Raw genomic sequence first — 20,202 nt, forward strand, 5'->3', positions numbered from 1 at the left:
ATCAGTGACATATATATATATATATAGATAGAGAGAATATTTTGGTCATGTGGCACATTTTGTTGGGCATGATCCAGCATGCAGGTTCCTTAGTGTTGAGGACCCCGGGTGCTGTAGAAGGAGGACAAGGGGATACCCACTTAGTTGTAGCATTTCCAGCTACATTTTATTGAAACAGCGTGTTAGCGTATCTGACTACAAAGGAAGGTCAGTGTGCAAAAGAGTTGTGTGTAGTCACTTGATTATTCATGGGTGTGTTTTGGATGAACTTAACCATTCAGTGGGACCTGATGCATTGATATTTAGATTGGAGAGTCTAGTGGCAGGAGTGAGAGGTTTTCTGGCAAGGGAATGCATCTGTATGCAAAGTTATCAAAGCATCGAGCAAATCAAGCAGTTTTGAGTGCCCTGTTGCTCCAGCATCTCATCTACTGGGTCTTCTCTCTATCCAATCAGATTCAAGTACAAAACAGCGTTATTAATGTTTTCTATTACTTTGTCTTTTAATTTAAAATTTGTTTTTAATTCTGTTTTATTTTGATGAGTCAGGAGAAGCAGTGTCAGTGATAATGTGCATCCCTGTATGTACCGGTGTTGCTGACTGAACGGTCCCCCCTAAAAATCGGTCCGCCCTGCCTTCACTGCACATGCGTCAATAGCCGCGGTTCATTATCACATCCTTTCTGCTTCAAACTACACTACAGTCATCATCTATCTCAGCGACAGATAGCTGAAGCTTTTGTACAACAATCATTTCCACATAAATTCAGCATTATTTCATCATAAAAGATGGAGGAAGCGATCAGAGCATCGAGCTGCTAACTGATGCGTTCTCTGCGCCTCTGTCATTTCAAAGCGTCATGGAGTATCTCTGTCTCAGACGTGTTGCTGAGCTCCGAAATGATGCATGCACAGTGGCGGCAGGGCAGACCATTTGGTCTGTGACACCGGCAATGTGTGCACGTGGCATGAACTTGCCCTTGTAACTTGTATCTGAATATTGTACTGCACTGCGGCTACCGTCTCATTTGAAGACCAACACACACAAGGGTACAGAGTACACTTGTTTTTTTACCGATCAGGTGCTGAGCACGAAGATCTTAACTAAATCAGTTGGAATCTAGCAACAACACCTGCGCTGTGCCCAATGTGCCGGGTGGCAGATAGAGCCTTATATATATATCTATGTAATTTTGTGTTTGTGGTCAACACACAATCAGTGGTTGTTCTGAATAAACATCTTCAGTATTACTTCTGTGTTCAAACAGTGTGTTTCTGGGCAAGAATACACAGTTTGTATGGTTGTACTTTCAAAGAGAAACTGACACTTGCTGATTTCTTCGACAGCGTGGCCCTGAACGCACCACGTCTGTTTATTGACGATATGCTTGACTGCGTTTCCACTGTGCACAAGCCACGTTAAATCACTCAATGCTCACTCTGCTCACTTACAGTACGACAAGAACGGAGTTTGGAGATTTAAAAAAAAAACAATCACACACACACACACACACACACACACACACACACACACACACACACACACACACACACACACACAAAAAAAACGGGTGATGGGTGTGACATTAACATTTCATAGCATGGTACATAAATATGAGTGAGTTTACATGCACAAGAGATCCAACGAAGACGTTTTGCTACTTTTGCTTAAAGGCTGGTGCTAAGAGGAGCAGGGCACGTAGGAGAATAAACAGCTTTACAGTTACAGTACTTGGTTTCCATCACATCACCAAAAGGAACGAAGCAAGCAAACAGTTGCTATGCTGAGAGACGACGACATGGATTTATTTTGCGTGTATACAAGCGGAGATACCGAGGAATTGAACCTGCAGCACAAGGTCAAACCCAATGCTCCACATTCTGATATTTATGTCCTCATCTGGACATGTCACAGTAATCCAGGTGCACATGTGTTGGATCAGACTTTGAGGCCAAAAGCCGTGACGGGATGTGAGATGATGCATGGTGGGAGGCGGCTGAGGAGGAGGCAGCGGGAGCATCAGGTGGCCAGCCACAAGTTCACACATCTGTGTCTATTTAAGTTAAAATGTCATTTTTCTTTATTTCTTTACATTACACTATTGTATACACATACTGTACACAGTGAACTGCCACTGTGACTCCAGCAGAGAGAGAGACAGAGAAAGAGACAGAGTTTTTTTTTTTACACTGACATTCAAACACTTAACACAGGATGGGACTCCCACTCAAACACATGTTCATACAATAAACAAACAAAACAAACAGATGCGGGAGTTAATGCTTCACAACACAGTCGCATAATGTACAAGAAACGTCATCTTAAAACAAAACATACAGGACAGTTTTTGTTGTTATTGTTGTTCATTACAAATAGTTTTTTTTTTCTTTTCAAATCTCCTGTGAGGAATGCGGAGGAAAAGATATCCTGGTCACGCCTCTCAGCACACTCAGTTTTGCAGCATTGTCCTGGCTTTTGGGTGTGTTGCAGAGATTTAAAACAAAACAAAAAAGAAATCAAAAATAATAATCGCTGTGTGCTCATAATAAGACTGATTGAGTGGTTCTTCCAAAGAAAAACAAAAAAAAAACAACAACAAAAGTGCCAAGGTAAAGTGAATTCAAGTAATGTGTGCTCTGTCCACAGGCGAGGGATGGAGGACGGGGCAGCAAGTCTCTGTCATGGCCTCTACTGGCTCTTTCCGTGTTCAGTCTGGTTGGTCAAAGCGTCTGAGGCCGATTCCCCGCGGGCTGCTTTGGAAAGGACGTCCGCCCACTTGGCCTGCAGTTCTGTATCGTGGGCACTTAAGAGCAATGCTTGCTGGCCGTGAATGAGCCGGAGTGCGTGTCTGACCTCGGACTTGTCGTTTGTAGGTACTACGCTCACCTCAAACCCAGGCAGAGACACCACCCGTGCTCCCTTGGCTTCCTACAGAGATACGAAGGAATCGAAAATAATGCAGTCTTGTTTAGTTTCACTTAATTTTTTTTTTAATTGAACACAAACATTTGTGAACTGCATAGAGCAGTAGCATATGCTGTTACAAGCCAGTACCCACGGGTGTTATAGGTGATGATGACATTTATTGCTAATTCTTTATTTATGGACAAGACTAGAGCAAGATAAAACCTAACTCCTACCACTTGGAGAAATATACTGTATTCGCCTGTCGGAGCATCAGCCCACCCCCTCTTTTTGAAGAAAGTTGGTTAAATGCCCACTCAAAATTAAAATAAATTACAAGGAGGACAAAAAACAAACAAACAACATAAACAGGTGAGCTAGTTGTGATTTATTTCTTTTTATTTATGGTGAAATCAGACATTTTACTGAACTGAGCGCTGTGACAAACATAATATTGTCAACTTAGCAGGGGGGGGGGGGTGCCCTGTGTGCTTGCACCCTTGCAAAACATTAAGGCACCCAAGGGTGGTGCAAGGATGCTGACAATGGTGAGAGAACTACTCTGGGTCCCACTGCACTGCAAGGTATATTTGACTGTTAGGGTTGGGGTGATGACAGTGGTTGTAATAGTCTACTGCAACTAGATAGTGCCTGAATACTCTAGTAATTTCCTTCATGTCAACTAGCTGGGTAATTCAGGTAGCAGGATTTTTCTACAGGTTAGGGGTAAATCATTAACAATCCCTGGCCTGCCAATACATAGACCTGGGTTTGATTCCTACTCAAGTTTCCCCATTTGTATTCTTGGTCAAGACACTTCATTGACATTGTCCCAGTCCACCCAGTTGGCAAAGTAACCTGTGTCCACCTGGCATCCCGTCCAAGAGGAGTCACAGACTCTCATTAGCTTCACACTATGGAGATGAGCACCAGCAACACCTGGGCCACAGGTCCTATATAGGACTTGGTTCTTCTTCATTCAGAAAACTAATCTGTTTCAAATAACTTTAAGAAATGCTCAACTCACAGAGACAATTTAATATATACATTTCCACTGTGGTTGATTTAAATTTTGATCAATTTCAGTATAAAAGAAAGACGCAGAGAATTTATGGCACGGTACAAGGAATCAAAAGATGAGCCTCTCGCTGAAGACTAAGGAATCAAACACCATACCATCATTCATAAAGTCAGTTTGACGTCTCAATCCTTAGAGTTGACATTATTAATTTACTGTCAACATTAGTTAATGACGAGTCAAAGACCAATGATACCAAACTAATCTAATGATTTTCATGATAGTGGTCCCAACACCAGTATATAGCTCACATCCAGAATAGCTATTTCAAAGAATTGTTTAATATGGGATGCTAATAAGAAGTTAAATATCATGTTTTGATTGTTCACATGACCTCTGATCTTGAGTGACCCTGAAAGGTCAAACTGAAGTTCATAACTGTGTAACTGAAACAGCCTGGAGCCAATACGGGTTAAACCTGGTGGAAGGACTGAGTGCTAGTTAAGAATAAAGTAGTTCACGTATGTACAGAACTGATCAAACATCAAGACCACACACGAGCAGAAAGAATGAATCTGCATTTGTCAAACATGAGGCACAGCTGCTGCCTTTCTTGGTTCTGCATTAATTTAGAGGAAGCACTATTTTAGCGGGTCTTCAATTCCTATGTGCATATGCATATGGTGCACAAAGTGTAAGAATATATTCCACCAGTCAAACATCTCTCCCTTCCCCCATTTTCTTTCTATATTTATCTGGAAATGATAATCCAACTTCCATTAATCCTAATCTTTAGAATGACAGCCTTCTGCGATGGGACGGGAACGTTAGTCTGAGAAATGAAAACATTTAACAGAGTGACTTCCCTCTGCAGCATGTCATGGTACGAAAAGAAAAAAGATCTTCCAAATACCATTCATAAAAATGTTCCTCTGCACTTTCTAAATGGATTTAATACATCATACAAAGCCAATATTTCAAGGAAATGCATCCACAGTGTAACGTTGTGCGGTTGGACTCAGTCACCGACAGTGGCTGTATTTGAGGTCAGATCCAGGATGACTGAATCCTCGGTTTCCAAAATCTAGAGAGAACAGACAGTGCACAGACAATCTGGCACAGGATTGTGCACCTCTGACTTAATGAGCTGTGCAGGTGTCCCTCTCCAAAATGAGGAAGCACACAGGATAACGTGGCAAGAAGGGTGACGGGTGACTCGGGAGGTTATGTGGCTACATGCAAACTTTATTTCCCTTTAGTTGCACAAAACAGGTGTAACGGGGAAATAATGTGTATTTAATAAAAACTTACTTGGCCACTGCTTTGCAAATAGAGCACCAGGGGCTCAGCTTTGGTGATGGCGGCCCACATTCTGGTCCAGCTCTTCCCTTTTTCCTGCACTTGCAGGTGGCTGCTCAGCAAACAGTTGTCACCGGTCAGAGATGTCTGTCTCTAAAAACCAATACAAGTTTTTAGTATAGCGTACATACAGCATAAATCTATTATTTAACATAAAAAGTGTACATCTGTTCACTGTCAGAAGACCGTGTGCACCAACACTACTCATCAGACGTGTATCCCAAACTAAATAATACAATAGATTTGAAGCAGTTTATAATTCCATCAACAAAGTCCATCTTTGTTGTATTTCTGGTATTTAAATGTAATGAGCACATGGCAGCACAGTTCTTTTGCTGTTCACTGCTATATTAGAGCCTGTAATGTGAAGAATGTAGGACACGGAGAGATTTGCAGAGGGGCAGGTGTTCCCCGCTGTTCCTGCTCTGTCCCATACACAGAATGACTCCCACATGTGGTGGGGGATGTCAATGTCAACATTTTTTTGTTGTTGTTGTTGTTGTTTACCCCCGCCCCATGTATGTCCCATACATGAAAATTTAGTAAGGTATATCTTATATATTATATTTCAATTCTAAGGTGGAACTATGCTAGTATATAAAGGTATATCTAAAAGGGAGAGTAAAATAGGAGAGTAGAAAAGACATGATCAACTTTGTTTTTATATGCTGGCATGGGATATGACTAAAGCATATGTGTTAGGAATATTGTTTGTGCTTTTTTGAAAAATTTATTTTTCAAGTATTTTTTGAATGCGGTCCAGCTTTGATGCTGTGGTCCCCATTACTGGATAAATGTCAAGAAAGCAGTGAACACTGTCCTGTCCACCTTGATCATTCTTTTTTTTGGGGGGGGGGGGGGGATTATTTCTGTGACTGACCTAAAAATTTGTGGCTTCTCTATTTAAAAAAGGCTTTTATAACTTAACTTGAATAATATTTTCAGCTTAAAAGAATATCTAAGTTTTGTATGTTTACATTTGAGTAAGTTACATGATGTTGGAACAAAATTGTTCATAGTTGAAAAAGAAATACAATCGGACATAGGCTGAAAATGGGTTTAAAATCAACACTTTGATCGTAAAACTGGAACTGCAACTCATAATTTATTCTAACTTAAATGAAAGAAGCAATAAAAAAAAATTCATGAAATTAAGGAAACAATTTGCATGGACATTTCTGAGTAGGATGGAGGTAACCAGCTTGGGACTCCGGCGAGGGCGGTCGTATTCCTCCTCTCCTCTCTGCTCCAACCTTCAAACCTTCAACTTCACCAGACTGTGAATTTTTCGAACTATCAATCAATCAACTTTTTTCTTGTATAGCGCCAAATCACAACAAACAGTTGCCCCAAGGCGCTCCACATTGCAAGGCAAGGCCATACAATAATTATGAAACACAGTCTACGTCTAAAGCAACATAACCAAGGGATGGTCCAGGGTCACCCGATCCAGCCCTAACTATAAGCCTTAGCGAAAAGGAAAGTTTTAAGCCTAATCTTAAAAGTAGAGAGGGTATCTGTCTCCCTGATCTGAATTGGGAGCTGGTTCCACAGGAGAGGAGCCTGAAAGCTGAAGGCTCTGCCTCCCATTCTACTCTTACAAACCCTAGGAACTACAAGTAAGCCCGCAGTCTGAGAGCGAAGCGCTCTAATGGGGTAATATGGTACTATGAGGTCCCTAAGATAAGATGGGACCTGATTATTCAAAACCTTATAAGTAAGAAGAAGAATTTTAAATTCTATTCTAGCATTAACAGGAAGCCAATGAAGGGAGGCCAACACGGGTGAGATATGCTCTCTCCTGCTAGTCCCCGTCAGTACTCTAGCTGCAGCATTCTGAACCAACTGAAGGCTTTTTAGGGAACTTTTAGGACAACCTGATAATAATGAATTACAATAGTCCAGCCTAGAGGAAACAAATGCATGAATTAGTTTTTCAGCATCACTCTGAGAGAAGACCTTTCTGATTTTAGAGATATTGCGTAAATGCAAAAAGGCAGTCCTACATATTTGTTTAATATGCGCTTTGAATGACATATCCTGATCAAAAATAACTCCAAGATTTCTCACAGTATTACTAGAGATCAGGGAAATGCCATCCAGAGTAACGATCTGGTTAGACACCATGCTTCTAAGATTTGTGGGGCCAAGTACAATAACTTCAGTTTTATCTGAGTTTAAAAGCAGGAAATTAGAGGTCATCCATGTCTTTATGTCTGTAAGACAATCCTGCAGTTTAGCTAATTGGTGCGTATCCTCTGGCTTCATGGATAGATAAAGCTGGGTATCATCTGCGTAACAATGAAAATTTAAGCAATACCGTCTAATAATACTGCCCAAGGGAAGCATGTATAAAGTGAATAAATTGGTCCTAGCACAGAACCTTGTGGAACTCCATAATTAACTTTAGTCTGTGAAGAAGATTCCCCATTTACATGAACAAACTGTAATCTATTAGACAAATATGATTCAAACCACCGCAGCGCAATGCCTTTAATACCTATGACATGCTCTAATCTCTGTAATAAAATTTTATGGTCAACAGTATCAAAAGCAGCACTGAGGTCCAACAGAACAAGCACAGAGATAAGTCCACTGTCCGAAGCCATAAGAAGATCATTTGTAACCTTCACTAATGCTGTTTCTGTACTATGATGAATTCTAAAACCTGACTGAAACTCTTCAAATAGACCATTCCTCTGCAGGTGATCAGTTAGCTGTTTTACAACTACCCTCTCAAGAATCTTTGAGAGAAAAGGAAGGTTGGAGATTGGCCTATAATTAGCTAAGATAGCTGGGTCAAGTGATGGCTTTTTAAGTAATGGTTTAATTACTGCCACCTTAAAGCCTGTGGTACATAACCAACTAACAAAGATAGATTGATCATATTTAAGATTGAAGCATTAAATAATGGTAGGACTTCCTTGAGCAGCCTGGCAGGAATGGGGTCTAATAAGCATGTTGATGGTTTGGATGAAGTAACTAATGAAAATAACTCAGACAGAACAATCGGAGAGAAAGAGTCTAACCAAATACCGGCATCACTGAAAGCAGCCAAAGATAACGATACATCTTTGGGATGGTTATGAGTAATTTTTTCTCTAATAGTCAAAATTTTGTTAGCAAAGAAAGTCATGAAGTCATTACTAGTTAAAGTTAATGGAATACTCAGCTCAATAGAGCTCTGACTCTTTGTCAGCCTGGCTACAGTGCTGAAAAGAAACCTGGGGTTGTTCTTATTTTCTTCAATTAGTGATGAGTAGAAAGATGTCCTAGCTTCACGAAGGGCTTTCTTATAGAGCAACAAACTCTTTTTCCAGGCTAAGTGAAGATCTTCTAAATTAGTGAGACGCCATTTCCTCTCCAACTTACGGGTTATCTGCTTTAAGCTACGAGTTTGTGAGTTATACCACGGAGTCAGACACTTCTGATTTAAAGCTCTCTTTTTCAGAGGAGCTACAGCATCCAAAGTTGTCTTCAATGAGGATGTAAAACTATTGACAAGATACTCTAACTCCCTTACAGAGTTTAGGTAGCTACTCTGCTCTGTGTTGGTATATGACATTAGAGAACATAAAGAAGGAATCATATCCTTAAACCTAGTTACAGCGCTTTCTGAAAGACTTCTAGTGTAATGAAACTTATTCCCCACTGCAGGGTAGTCCATCAGGGTAAATGTAAATGTTATTAAAAAATGATCAGACAAAAGGGAGTTTTCAGGGAATACTGTTAAGTCTTCTATTTCCATACCATAAGTCAGAACAAGATCTAAAATATGATTAAAGTGGTGGGTGGACTCATTTACTTTTTGAGCAAAGCCGATAGAGTCTAATAATAGATTAAATGCAGTGCTGAGGCTGTCATTCTCAGCATCTGTGTGGATGTTAAAATCGCCCACTATAATTATCTTATCTGAGCTAAGCACTAAGTCAGACAAAAGGTCTGAAAATTCACAGAGAAACTCACAGTAACGACCAGGTGGACGATAGATAATAACAAATAAAACTGGTTTTTGGGACTTCCAATTTGGATGGACAAGACTAAGAGTCAAGCTTTCAATTGAATTAAAGCTCTGGAATAACCATGGAACTGGTCTCTCAACACTGACACAATTTTTTTCAACAAGGAAATCAGGGCTGGGGGACCCTGTGTGCCCAGACAGAACCTATCCAGCGGGCTATGTTCTTGGCACCACTCTCCATGGAAGATGTCGAGGATTTATTCGTATTTGCTTTTATGGTAGGAGGGTTTTTGCTGATTGGATTATGCACTGCACTGACCTACCGCAAAACTGGCAAGACAGCTCCTACCAGAACCACAACCCCACACCTGTCCGTCATGATTCATGAGGTGGGCAGACTGCAAACTTAAACGCAAGTTGGAAATCATCTCAGAGCAACTGTCTGCCCTGCAAAGGAGGATGTTGGAGACCAGAGGAGATTATTCATAATTGGATCTTGATGGTTCGAGGAGCCATGAAATTTCTATGCTTCTCTGCCTAACACCAAACATGGCAGCCTTATCAGCTACCCAAGGTCAAGATGCCCCGCTTGTTTTTCCTCCAGAAGGATTTCAACAGTCTTGGTGAAGTGTTCGGCTCCCTCTTATCTGCCCTCTCCTCCAGACTTTATGCACACACAGACAGAGACTGACACGAACTCATCTGCACACATGGTGCACGACCCCCCCCCCCACCTCTCCCCCCTCCCCCTTGTGTTTCTGACCCTACCCCCTACCCCCACCCAGGCCTCCGCTCTGCCACTTGGGCAGGCTGTGCAGCACAGGCTACAGCACCTGCCCCCCCCCCCAAGCTTGGCTGCGTGGGACGGACCCTGCTGCAGCCTACACTCATTTTGCCTCAATTCGGATGACGGACTGCTTCAATGTTTAGTGCACATAAACAATATCAAATGTATATGTGTTGTTTTAATTCTGATGTGTGCCATTATTATGTTCAACTAGTAATAATTGTGGATTAATTGCTGTATTTTGTCTGACGTAATTTGGTGTGAAGATGAATTGCCCTTTTAGGAATCAATAAAGATGTTTGAACTTGAACTAACGCTTAGAACAATGCTGTTAAATGACATAAGTTGGCTACCTAATAACATTAAAACCTTTTAATTAAGTTTGTTGAACTTAACATGACCTTGTAGAGCACAACACAAATCAAGTGAACTAAACAGCTTAACTAAATGCTAAACTTGAGTTAGTCTGATGATGAAGGTCTTAGCAGTGGCTGATCTGAAATTACTGTCACAATATAAATTTTTTTTTTTTTTTTAATTGAGCAGTGCATCCTATTTTAGGGTGCAACATCGGCCAGATCTGGATGATCGTCCAGACTGTCTTATTCCTTGTTTTGTTTTTCAGATAAAACAGACATCTGCCACCAAACTACACAAAACAATCATGATGAAATAATTCATATGGACCTGATGGCCAGAATCTACACAATGTAAACAGCAACAGAGGACAGAACATGAGCGCAGTGTGTCTGTCAGCTCATGTCGTAAAAGCAGAACAGACTGTACTGTCCATAATGTGCACGTCCTACATGGACATGCGGCTGAAACATCCAGACTGCCGAGTCAGCGGAGACGGCTCTCTGATGAGGTCGTCCTCATTATCATATTAGTCATCAAAGAGGATTATGCAATCTTTCAATGCGAAGAATGTACTTAGACACACACACACACACACACACACACACACACACACTACATTAATGTACAGTGTTTACAGTGTGTGATGAGGGACTGTGGGGACCAAAATTCTTTCTCAGGTTCTCATGTTAATTCACTCATTCATTTTCTATCCTCTCTCATTCCAATTAAGGATGACAGAGGAGCTGAAGTCTATCCCAGCGGTCATTAGTACAGAGGACGGGTACACCCTGATCAGGCCGCCAGTCTATCGCAGAACTGTCACACAGAGACGGTCAAACACATTCACACTCACTCACACACAGACGGTCACCTAACCCACGTCTTTGGAAGCGGGAGGAATCCAGAGCACCCGGAGCACCATGCAGACACAACGTGAACATGCAAACGCACAAACCTTTTCCCTTGACTGTGCTGCCTTTGATCAAATAATCTATTACAAATATAATTGTTAGTTGAGTGATTGAAGAGTTTTTATGACAATATGTGTATATGTGTAAAAATTATATATGTCTGAAGATCAAACAATACATTATTACTTTTAACATCTGTAGAGGATTGATGTTTGCCTCACACTGTCAAGGCAGGAAGTACTAAAAGTCCTGGGCCAGGGTCATCCTCTGCTAGCATTTGTCTTTGTTGATATAACATGTTGTGTTTCTTCAATTTCATGAATAAACATCTGATCATGGCCAAGGCTAGCCAAAGGCCATGTTTGTGTTATGATTTTGTTTCCATTATGGGAGAGGTCCTTAACATGGCTCTCTGTGTGGAAAGCCAGAAGGCTCTGTGGGTACCTTTGCATGCAGTACCTTTTGGAAACTTCTCTAGGTGCACCTGTTTTCTGCTTTGACCAAAAATAAAATGTCTCTGCATCGATATGTCTGAATCCTGAATGCTCCTTGCGTCGCCTGTGTCATTTTATGTTAACATCATCACAGAAATTCCACAACAGTAACCCCATAAAACATTGCGTGAGGCTGTGTGATGACATCGGGTGTAACTATTGTTGTATTCAAAGAAACAACTACAAAGAACCTACTATATTTTGACTGGCAGCGGTCTGGCTGCTGGTTAGGACCCCTTCACACATAATGTGACATTTGGACGAAGTGCACACTTTGTGCGCATGACGCAGGAATCGTATGCAACTGTGTAATATTGTCCCTGTCGCCAACGCTACATACACCTGTTGCTGCAACTATTTGCACACACAAGCGCCTGAAAGACAAAGTGTGCGTGGTGCGAACCCACTGCTCTCTCTCGTGGCAGGTGCCGGCCAAATTCCAGGTGACACACATGAACATCTAACACCACTCGCATAGCACTTAGAAAATGTGTGGCCAGTTGCACTCTTGGCACGACAGACTGCAGACAATCACTGTCGTACTGCTATCAAAATTGTCTAAGTTCCCCACGAGTGTGACTTTGCAAACACACACAGGACGCATGGCTTCCGAAAGAAGTAGCTGTGGTGATCTGTCATTCTGGACATTCCAGCTACACAACACCTACTGTGTTTGGACAGTTATGGACTAACAACTGTCCACTGAGGCACATGTGTCTGATTGCTATATTTATGTGGACATAAATAAAAACATATATCGCTGTGGTGGCGAGAAGCTGCAGAAAGCGAGCGCGTGCACGGAGCGGACACTGACAGCCCCCCAGGTTGAAACGGACCGTCAGATCACAACACGCAGCGGGCGATCTGACCGACACGTCACCCATGTGAGCTCTGTTCCACATGACGCGGTGTCTGTGCTGTGGACACGCCATCCACAAGACACGTGTTGGGCAGAACACGCCTGTGGCTGACTGGACGCACCTGACCAGTAGAAGTGGACATCAGAGCACACTGCTTCTCATTCATGTTATTTCATGACTGTATGTCTGTGACCATGGGTCATCACCAGAGGAACAGGCGGATCATATATGTATTGCTCTCTTGGTAAATGTGGTGTTTTTATATGGTGTGGGATTTTTATTTTTGTAATACTTCCATGTCCTTCCTAATATGAGGCAGCTTCTGCCAGCTTTCAAAGAACAGCTCCCTAGCTAAGTCGTAAAGTCTCTGGCTGGGAATCAGAGGTTTTGAAAGACGCGAGTTCACGTCCTGGGTGGTGTGTTTTTTTATGTGCTCCCAAAGGTAACGGCTGGTTTGTATTATTTTTTATTTATTCCACATAAGCAGCGCGATGTGGTTCCACATGTACCAGCTGTTTTTTATTTCTTCCACATAAGCGGCGCCATGTGCTGCACCTGGCACTGTTCCTGCTCGAAGGACACCGGCGCGTGCATGAACTCTCGCGCCAGGTTCACGCATGCCTGCCCGTCAGCACGATGTTTGGTGCACTAATTTCGACCTGTTTCGCCATTTTCATCCAAACGCCATCCAAACTTTGCACTACGTGTGAAGGGCCCCTTAATATTGACTGCTGGTACACTGGGAGACAGATCACACTGGACTGGCATGAATCAAGCAACAAACAAACAAAACCATCATGCACATAATATTGTTATTCTGGCTGTTAGTTTAGTTGTGTGTGTATTTTTTTGTTTCCAAGTGCGTGACTCACCTCAGGCGGCGCTTTCCTTTTCTGTTCACTAACATTTAAGTTCTCCATACTGAGGCTGGCTTCAAAACACTCTGGGCACACTCGACTCGTTTTGATGTCTAAGGTTCTTGAGCACTTTGCACAGATGGCCTGCAGAAGAACAGAGGCGACATTGAGAAACAGCTAACTGTCCAAAAAACACTGATGTTTCATCTTTTCATTCCTGCACATCCTCCTCCCCCCAAACGCCTCCTTCACTCTGTGCTCACCGCTCCGCAGCACTTGCAGTGGTGTTTGCGCTTTGTGAAATTGAAGCTTTCATTGCAGCCTTTACACGTCTGCTTCTCTTTATCTTTTTTCCTGGAGCTCTTCTGTAACAACAGCAACAACAATAAGAGTTTTTTTTTTGTTTGTTTTTTGTAAAGGTTGACAGTCTTCACTTCCAACATGGCAGCCCCTCAGTCATGTTGGAGCAGACAAGTCGATGAGGACAAACTAGTTTTCCTTTAACAGGTGTAATTAATTTGAATAGATCCGTCACAAATCTCCAAGCAGGCTTATCAAAAATAACACAAGCCGCCAAACATCCATCAGATCAGTGCAACTTTGCAGGGTGCACGCTCTTAGTTTTAGGATCCAGTCTGTTTAAACCCATTTTGCACACAGATATTATGCACGAAGCGCTACAATGTGTTTTCTTCTGCAGACACATTGTAAGCACCAACACAAAAAAAAACAAACAAGTATTTGAGGAACTGCTAGAGTTGACAATGCTTCAGAGTACTTTTAAATAAAGAAGGAAAAGGTTATACTGAATATAAAACCATAAGTACAAAAAAAAAAAACTAAACAAAACAATGACTATATTTAATGTGTAGGTGACACCAAATATAATGTTTATTTGAGTATTTAAGACAAAAATTAAACAACAGTTTGAAATGATTGCTTTCCTGGTGCGCACTTACTGAAGAGATAAATATTCGGATTTTGAACTGTGCGCCACTTCCAGGTGACTCCCGACATTGGAGAAGAAGCAGGAAGTGGCATCAGCGCCAGAACCATTATCTTAATAGCTCCATTAATTTATGGATTTTTACTGGGTACTGACAGCCCCGTTTCCACCGAGTGGTTCGGGTTGGTTCTGCACGGTATCATACGTGTCAGAATGCTTAATGAGAGACAGAACCCTTCTGAATGGCAGGTGGAACACTTATAGTGACGAGCGCACAGGCACGGTGTCAGGGGGCTTCAACACTTCATACAGAGGCAAAACTGATTATTTTCCACATTATTATTTTTTTATTTTTTTGTTTATGGATCATGGGATAATTTCATGCGTCAGGCAGAGCCTTTTGATTGGCAGGAGAACACTTACATTGCTTCCACAGAGTCACCTTCAGCCTGGACTTTAAAAAAGCTCCACACTAGAAAAAAATCATCCGAAAACACCTCGACCTCTGCTGTGTTTGCAACTGATTTGGGCTTGAACCAGCAGGTCCTGTTCTCTTGATGATGTAGCAACAATATGGCCGTGGCTGAGGGCTGAAATAGAGTGCAGGCTTCAGACAGCTGTTGTTCATCCTTCACCTGTGCACTTATCAACTTTTATTGTTGAGGATTTTTTTTTAAATATCAACATTTCATCATGTTTAGTGATTATTTGTGCACATTTTTTGGTGTCACCTACACATAAAAAAAAAAGATGACCCTCACAGTTCAACTTTCATGCTTTACATCAGGGGTGCTCAAGTTCGGTCCTCGAGATCTACCTTCCTGATACTCTTAGTTGGCTCCCTGCTCCAACACACCTGAATCCAATGAAAGACTCGTTAGCAGGCTTTTAATGAGCCTTTCATTGGATTCAGGTGTGTTGGAGCAGGGAGACAACTAAGAGTATCAGGAAAGTAGCTCTCGAGGACCGAACTTGAGCACCCTTGCTTTACATGGTTGAAACTGATTAAATAATTAGTTAAAAATTAATTAATTGTTACAAAAATGAATTAATTAAAATTAATGCAGATTAATTTTTTGTAATTATGTTACTGTAACACATGGTTCTCTGTAGCTTTCACATTAGACCAATTCTGTCCAAAATGGAACCAATTTAGAGTTTGACCTTTCAAGACACTCAAGGTTAAAGGTCATGTGGTCAGTATAAAGGTGACATATGACTTCATATTAGGGCTGCCACAAACTACTATTTTGATATTCGACTAGTGAATGATTATTTTTGCGATTAGTCAACGAGTCGGATCATACGTAATTTCCTAAATTTAAGGCCTGCAGCATTTTCCAAGAAACGTCAGGGGGTGAAAACATGAACATTTCCAAATCAGTGACTATTTCTTAGACTTCATTTACATCAATCATTCAGAAATACAAACAGTGTAGTACTTTATAGTAAATCTGTGTCAGGTAGGCAGTTCTCAAAAACTAAATGTCCATGCTAGAAGGAGACAAGTGAGGGAATCCACCAAGACACAACTCTGGAAGAACTTTTTAGCTTCTGTGAGTGGAGAAACTGGGAATAGTGCAACATTTTTATTTTTATCTTCATTTTACATATAGTCCCAACTTTTTCCGATTTGGGGTTGTTTCTGTTGTATTTCTGAAATTGCAGAACTGCTATAAAGAAAAGTGTGAACATTTTATTGTGTTTTAAAACTCTGTGGACCAAATGCAAACACCAAACTCTCATAAAGAAGGAAAAAAAAAAATACACGGGCATGTGCAGGAAAACTTTGATATAACATGAACAGAACAATGCAGGCTGATTTGACTAGGGATGGGTATTGATAAGATTTTATCGATGTCGATGCCATTATCGATTCTGCTTATCGATCCAATTCCTTATCGATTCCCTTATCGATACCTCGTGAATTTTGTACTAAAAGTAGGCTTTACCTGTTTTCTATGTATTTCCTTGAGTCTTAAAGTAAATAAATATGAAATTAGTCACTGTATCCTTGATCTCTGGACATAAATAAAAATAAACAAAACTGTGTTTCACTTTGAAGTTATTAATTCAGACTGATTCTATCGTTCTATCTTGAATTGTCAGAGAGCCGCGCAACGTTTGGAGCTGTGTGAACAGAACGGAGGACGATTCTCGTTTCTTTCTCGCAACGAGACAGGAGTCCCAGTTAGTAACTTTAACCCGCACAAAAGTGAATCACAACTCATATTCAGGGATGAAAGTGGTGAAAAACAAAAAAAGCTGAAACCCAAAATTACCCCCAAACACCACCTGCACGAAAATGTTTCAATACTAGAAGCTCTGAAATGCAATCTGGGACTATTCCAGACAATAAACTGGAGTGAGTGCGGCATCCATTTAAGTGAGAAAAAAAAAAATACAACTTTCCTTATTCAGATTCATTCCAGTAGTATTCTGCTCTTACTAGGATGCAGCAGTTTTCTAGTTTGGCAGATAGTTCTGGAGGAAATCACTGAAGAAATTAACAAACTGAAAATATGGTTTGACTGAAACAAACTGTCATTAAACTTAAATAAGACAGGGATGAAATGGAGGTGTGAGAGTCACTAGGTGTTCACAGGAAACATTTATTTCTGTATGTATTTATTTCTGTTCATTGTTAGTTGCTATTATATATTTTCTGTTGTGTTTCTATTCAGGTTCTTTTTGTCTCTTTCTCTAAAACTGTATATAATAATCATTAGATTATTAATATATAAGCAAAAATAAATTTAAGGAATATTACAATTTGAAAACAAATGCACCCGAACGTGATGATGGCTGCAATTGCTAAATGCTAACTTTTAACATTGAAAATGCCATAGACATGCTAACGCGTTAGCATCGCTCCCGTTTTTAAGTTATAAAATACACCTATCAACTGTTTCAGAAGACCATAATAGTATGCTCTTTAGGGTTTTAGCGGGGGAAAATTAAGCGAAAGAAAGAAATAAATTAAGCAATCGACCGAAGCATTGCTTCAATCTGCGAACCACTGATTCGATTGCTTCAAGGTTCAAAGCAAAGCCGCGTTGAAGAAAAGTTGATTAAGGACCCGCTGCAGGGTCTGTAATCATTGTAGAGAAATTATTATTTTCCTGACAAACACCGCCAAAACAACGGCCACTCTGAAGGACCGATAACAGAATCGTTAAGCACAAAGCTTATTGATGTCGGTGGATCGAATCATTTCTTAACGATACCCGAAAGGAACCGGTTCTCGATACCCATCCCTAGATTTGACTCCCCATATTTTTGGTATAAATAAGCAGTGGTGAGCACAGATAACCAAAAAATTAACTTCGATAACAGATAATCAGATAACTGAAAAGTTATCTTCGATAAAGATAAAACAATAAACCACCCAAAAATGTATAGGAAGTTACAGATAACTGATAACAGATAAATTCCAATATTATCTCTGGCATATTTACAACTACTAGTAAAACAAATTTAATAGCTTCTAATAATACTAAAAATAACAACAGACCCAAACAATAAGACCACACTTTCTTCTTTTAACAGTCTGCCCCTGCTGGAAGCTCTTGTTTACTACAGTGCTCCAAACACAGAGGCACCCCGAGACCCAAACAATGAGACCAGGGGCGTAGGTTTGCATATGGACCATAGGGACAAGTCACAACCAATATTTTGGGATGGCAAAATAGTCCCTACCAATATTTAGCATTTTTGTTTATATAACAAAATCATTCACTATTTTTTTGCGAACTCGATACTATAATTTTAGTCGTCACGTTTTGTGTTTTCGACGTGCCAGAATGACAGGGTTACCCATGTTGCAATTTCATTGGCTCACGTTCTTCTCACATGGACGTAAACAAAGCGCATCTCGTGGCAGGCAGTGCTTAATTTGTAAAGTGGGAGGTCCCGGAGCGCAGAGGATGGGTGGCTCCGGTGCAGTGTTGCCAGATGTACGATAATTATCGTATTTGTACGATAGTTTTGCCCTCTGTATGATGTACGATCAATAATGGGAAAAAACCCAAATATGTACGATAATTTCAGTTGGTTGCCCAAACACACATCTCTCTCTGACACCCAAGAATCATTTTGCAGGCGTTGCACTCAGGCGGCATCAAAGACACACCACACACAGGGCTGCTGCTGGCTTTGGGCTGCCGGGACAGTCATTTGAAAGCCCGCCCCCTCTCATACAAAGTAATGAGTTCCCATCCAATCTCTGCAGGACAGGACAGGAAGATTCCCCAACCAACATCTTTTTTTTTTTTTTCGAAACTGTATTTCAACAAATGCAATAACAAACGAACAAAACACAAGAGCAAAGAGATATACAAGAAAAATAAAAAAAAGTTCAAGTTCCTTATGGAGGTGTCAACATTTTTTGTGTTCAACAAAATCTGCACAAGTGGCCATGGCATCGGATGACGACAGCGACCTCGAGGTTGAATTCGACTCTTTCTAGTCTGGTAATTAACACGTTTGTGTTACTTCACAGTCTGGTAGTGCATTTGCTTGTGCATTTGCGTTCTTTTTGTGCCATAGTTTCCCCATTAATATAATTACTGTTTAAAAATGTGACATAAAATTCTTTGTAAATTTAAAAAAAAAAAAAACGCTAAAATAGCTACGTTGTATGCGTTTTGTTTGTGTACGATAATTTCTCCCAAAATACGATAATTTTGAGGTTTTGGTACGATAGTTTCATATTTCATATCTGGCAACACTGCTCCGGTGCAGAAAAACAAGAAGGGCGGGGGGGAGGGGTTGCGAACAATGCTGTGCGCCACACTTAAAATAAACTGCACACCCACACAAACACGCACACACACCTTCACAAATGACACTAACATCCTGCCTTTTCCTCAAAAATACTACATTTATGTTTGCTGTCTGTCTATGTACTTTTCTGTCACTTTTGCGCTCTTTTTCATACTTTTCCCTCGTTTCAAAAGTCACTGAATGCACTTTACTGTAATATATGCAACATATAGCACACTGTTGGAAAGCACGGGTTCTTGGCTTGCTGTCAGTGTTGAAATTTTTCAGAGTGAGGGCTTACATGAGAACTTACGGTAATGAGAATCAGCGGCGCACTAGTGTGAAACTTCGGTGTTTTTCCTCTGCGTTATGACATCACAGGCTTACGTTTACCGTAATACACCATATATATCATTGGAAATCCCTTTTTTTTGGCAAATTAGGTTGCCAGATACCTACAACTGCATTATTGATGAAGAGAATAGATTATACATCTTGTTTGCAAAAACTTTTTTTTTTTTTTTTGTTAGCTCCACAAGTATTTTTTTTTGTTGTCTTGTTCTCTCAGGTGTAGGCCTATAGAATAGATTCGTGATTTTGGGTGCAATTTTGTTATTTAAGCTATTTGTTTGTTTGCCTACACACTTAATATTGTAAATAAAGTGTTAAATTATTCAGCATTATGTCATCATATGTTATGTATTATGCTGTACTTGTGCGTCTAATGGTATGAGTGGGTTAGGGGGTGATGGTGGTGAGCAGGGGGGCCGGGTGGGGTGTGTGGTATTGTCCCTACCAAAGCTGAGACCAAACCTACGCCCTTGAATGAGACCACACTTTTTTCTTTCAACATTCGGCCCCTGCTGGAAGCTCTTGTTTATTACAGCCCTCCCAACACAGAGACACCCTGAGAGCAGCTGTAAAGCCAGCTCTCTATCAAAGCTCCGGTCATGCGGAGGTCTTGAAAAATAAAGTCATAT

The 20,202-nt window shown here is 40.8% G+C and overlaps 1 protein-coding gene across 3 annotated transcripts in view; it reads right to left on the bottom strand.

Moving 5' to 3' along the window:
- Positions 1 to 2,482: 2,482 nt before the first annotated feature.
- The window catches only part of fgd (faciogenital dysplasia), a 184,896-nt gene continuing 167,176 nt past the window's right edge, over positions 2,483 to 20,202 (bottom strand). For 2 of the 3 annotated variants that reach the window (XM_034172756.1, XM_034172758.1), the window contains exons 17-20: positions 13,776 to 13,877; positions 13,528 to 13,656; positions 5,235 to 5,375; positions 2,483 to 2,929 (exon numbers count right to left, since the gene is read on the bottom strand). In XM_034172756.1, coding sequence (XP_034028647.1) covers positions 2,690 to 2,929; positions 5,235 to 5,375; positions 13,528 to 13,656; positions 13,776 to 13,877 — 612 coding nt within the window. In that variant the 3' untranslated portion in view covers positions 2,483 to 2,689. The remainder of the gene's footprint in view (positions 2,930 to 5,234; positions 5,376 to 13,527; positions 13,657 to 13,775; positions 13,878 to 20,202) is intronic. The other variant, XM_034172757.1, reaches the window with a different exon arrangement.

This window comes from Thalassophryne amazonica, chromosome 6, assembly GCF_902500255.1.
Source record: "Thalassophryne amazonica chromosome 6, fThaAma1.1, whole genome shotgun sequence".
Classification (NCBI taxonomy): domain Eukaryota; kingdom Metazoa; phylum Chordata; class Actinopteri; order Batrachoidiformes; family Batrachoididae; genus Thalassophryne; species Thalassophryne amazonica.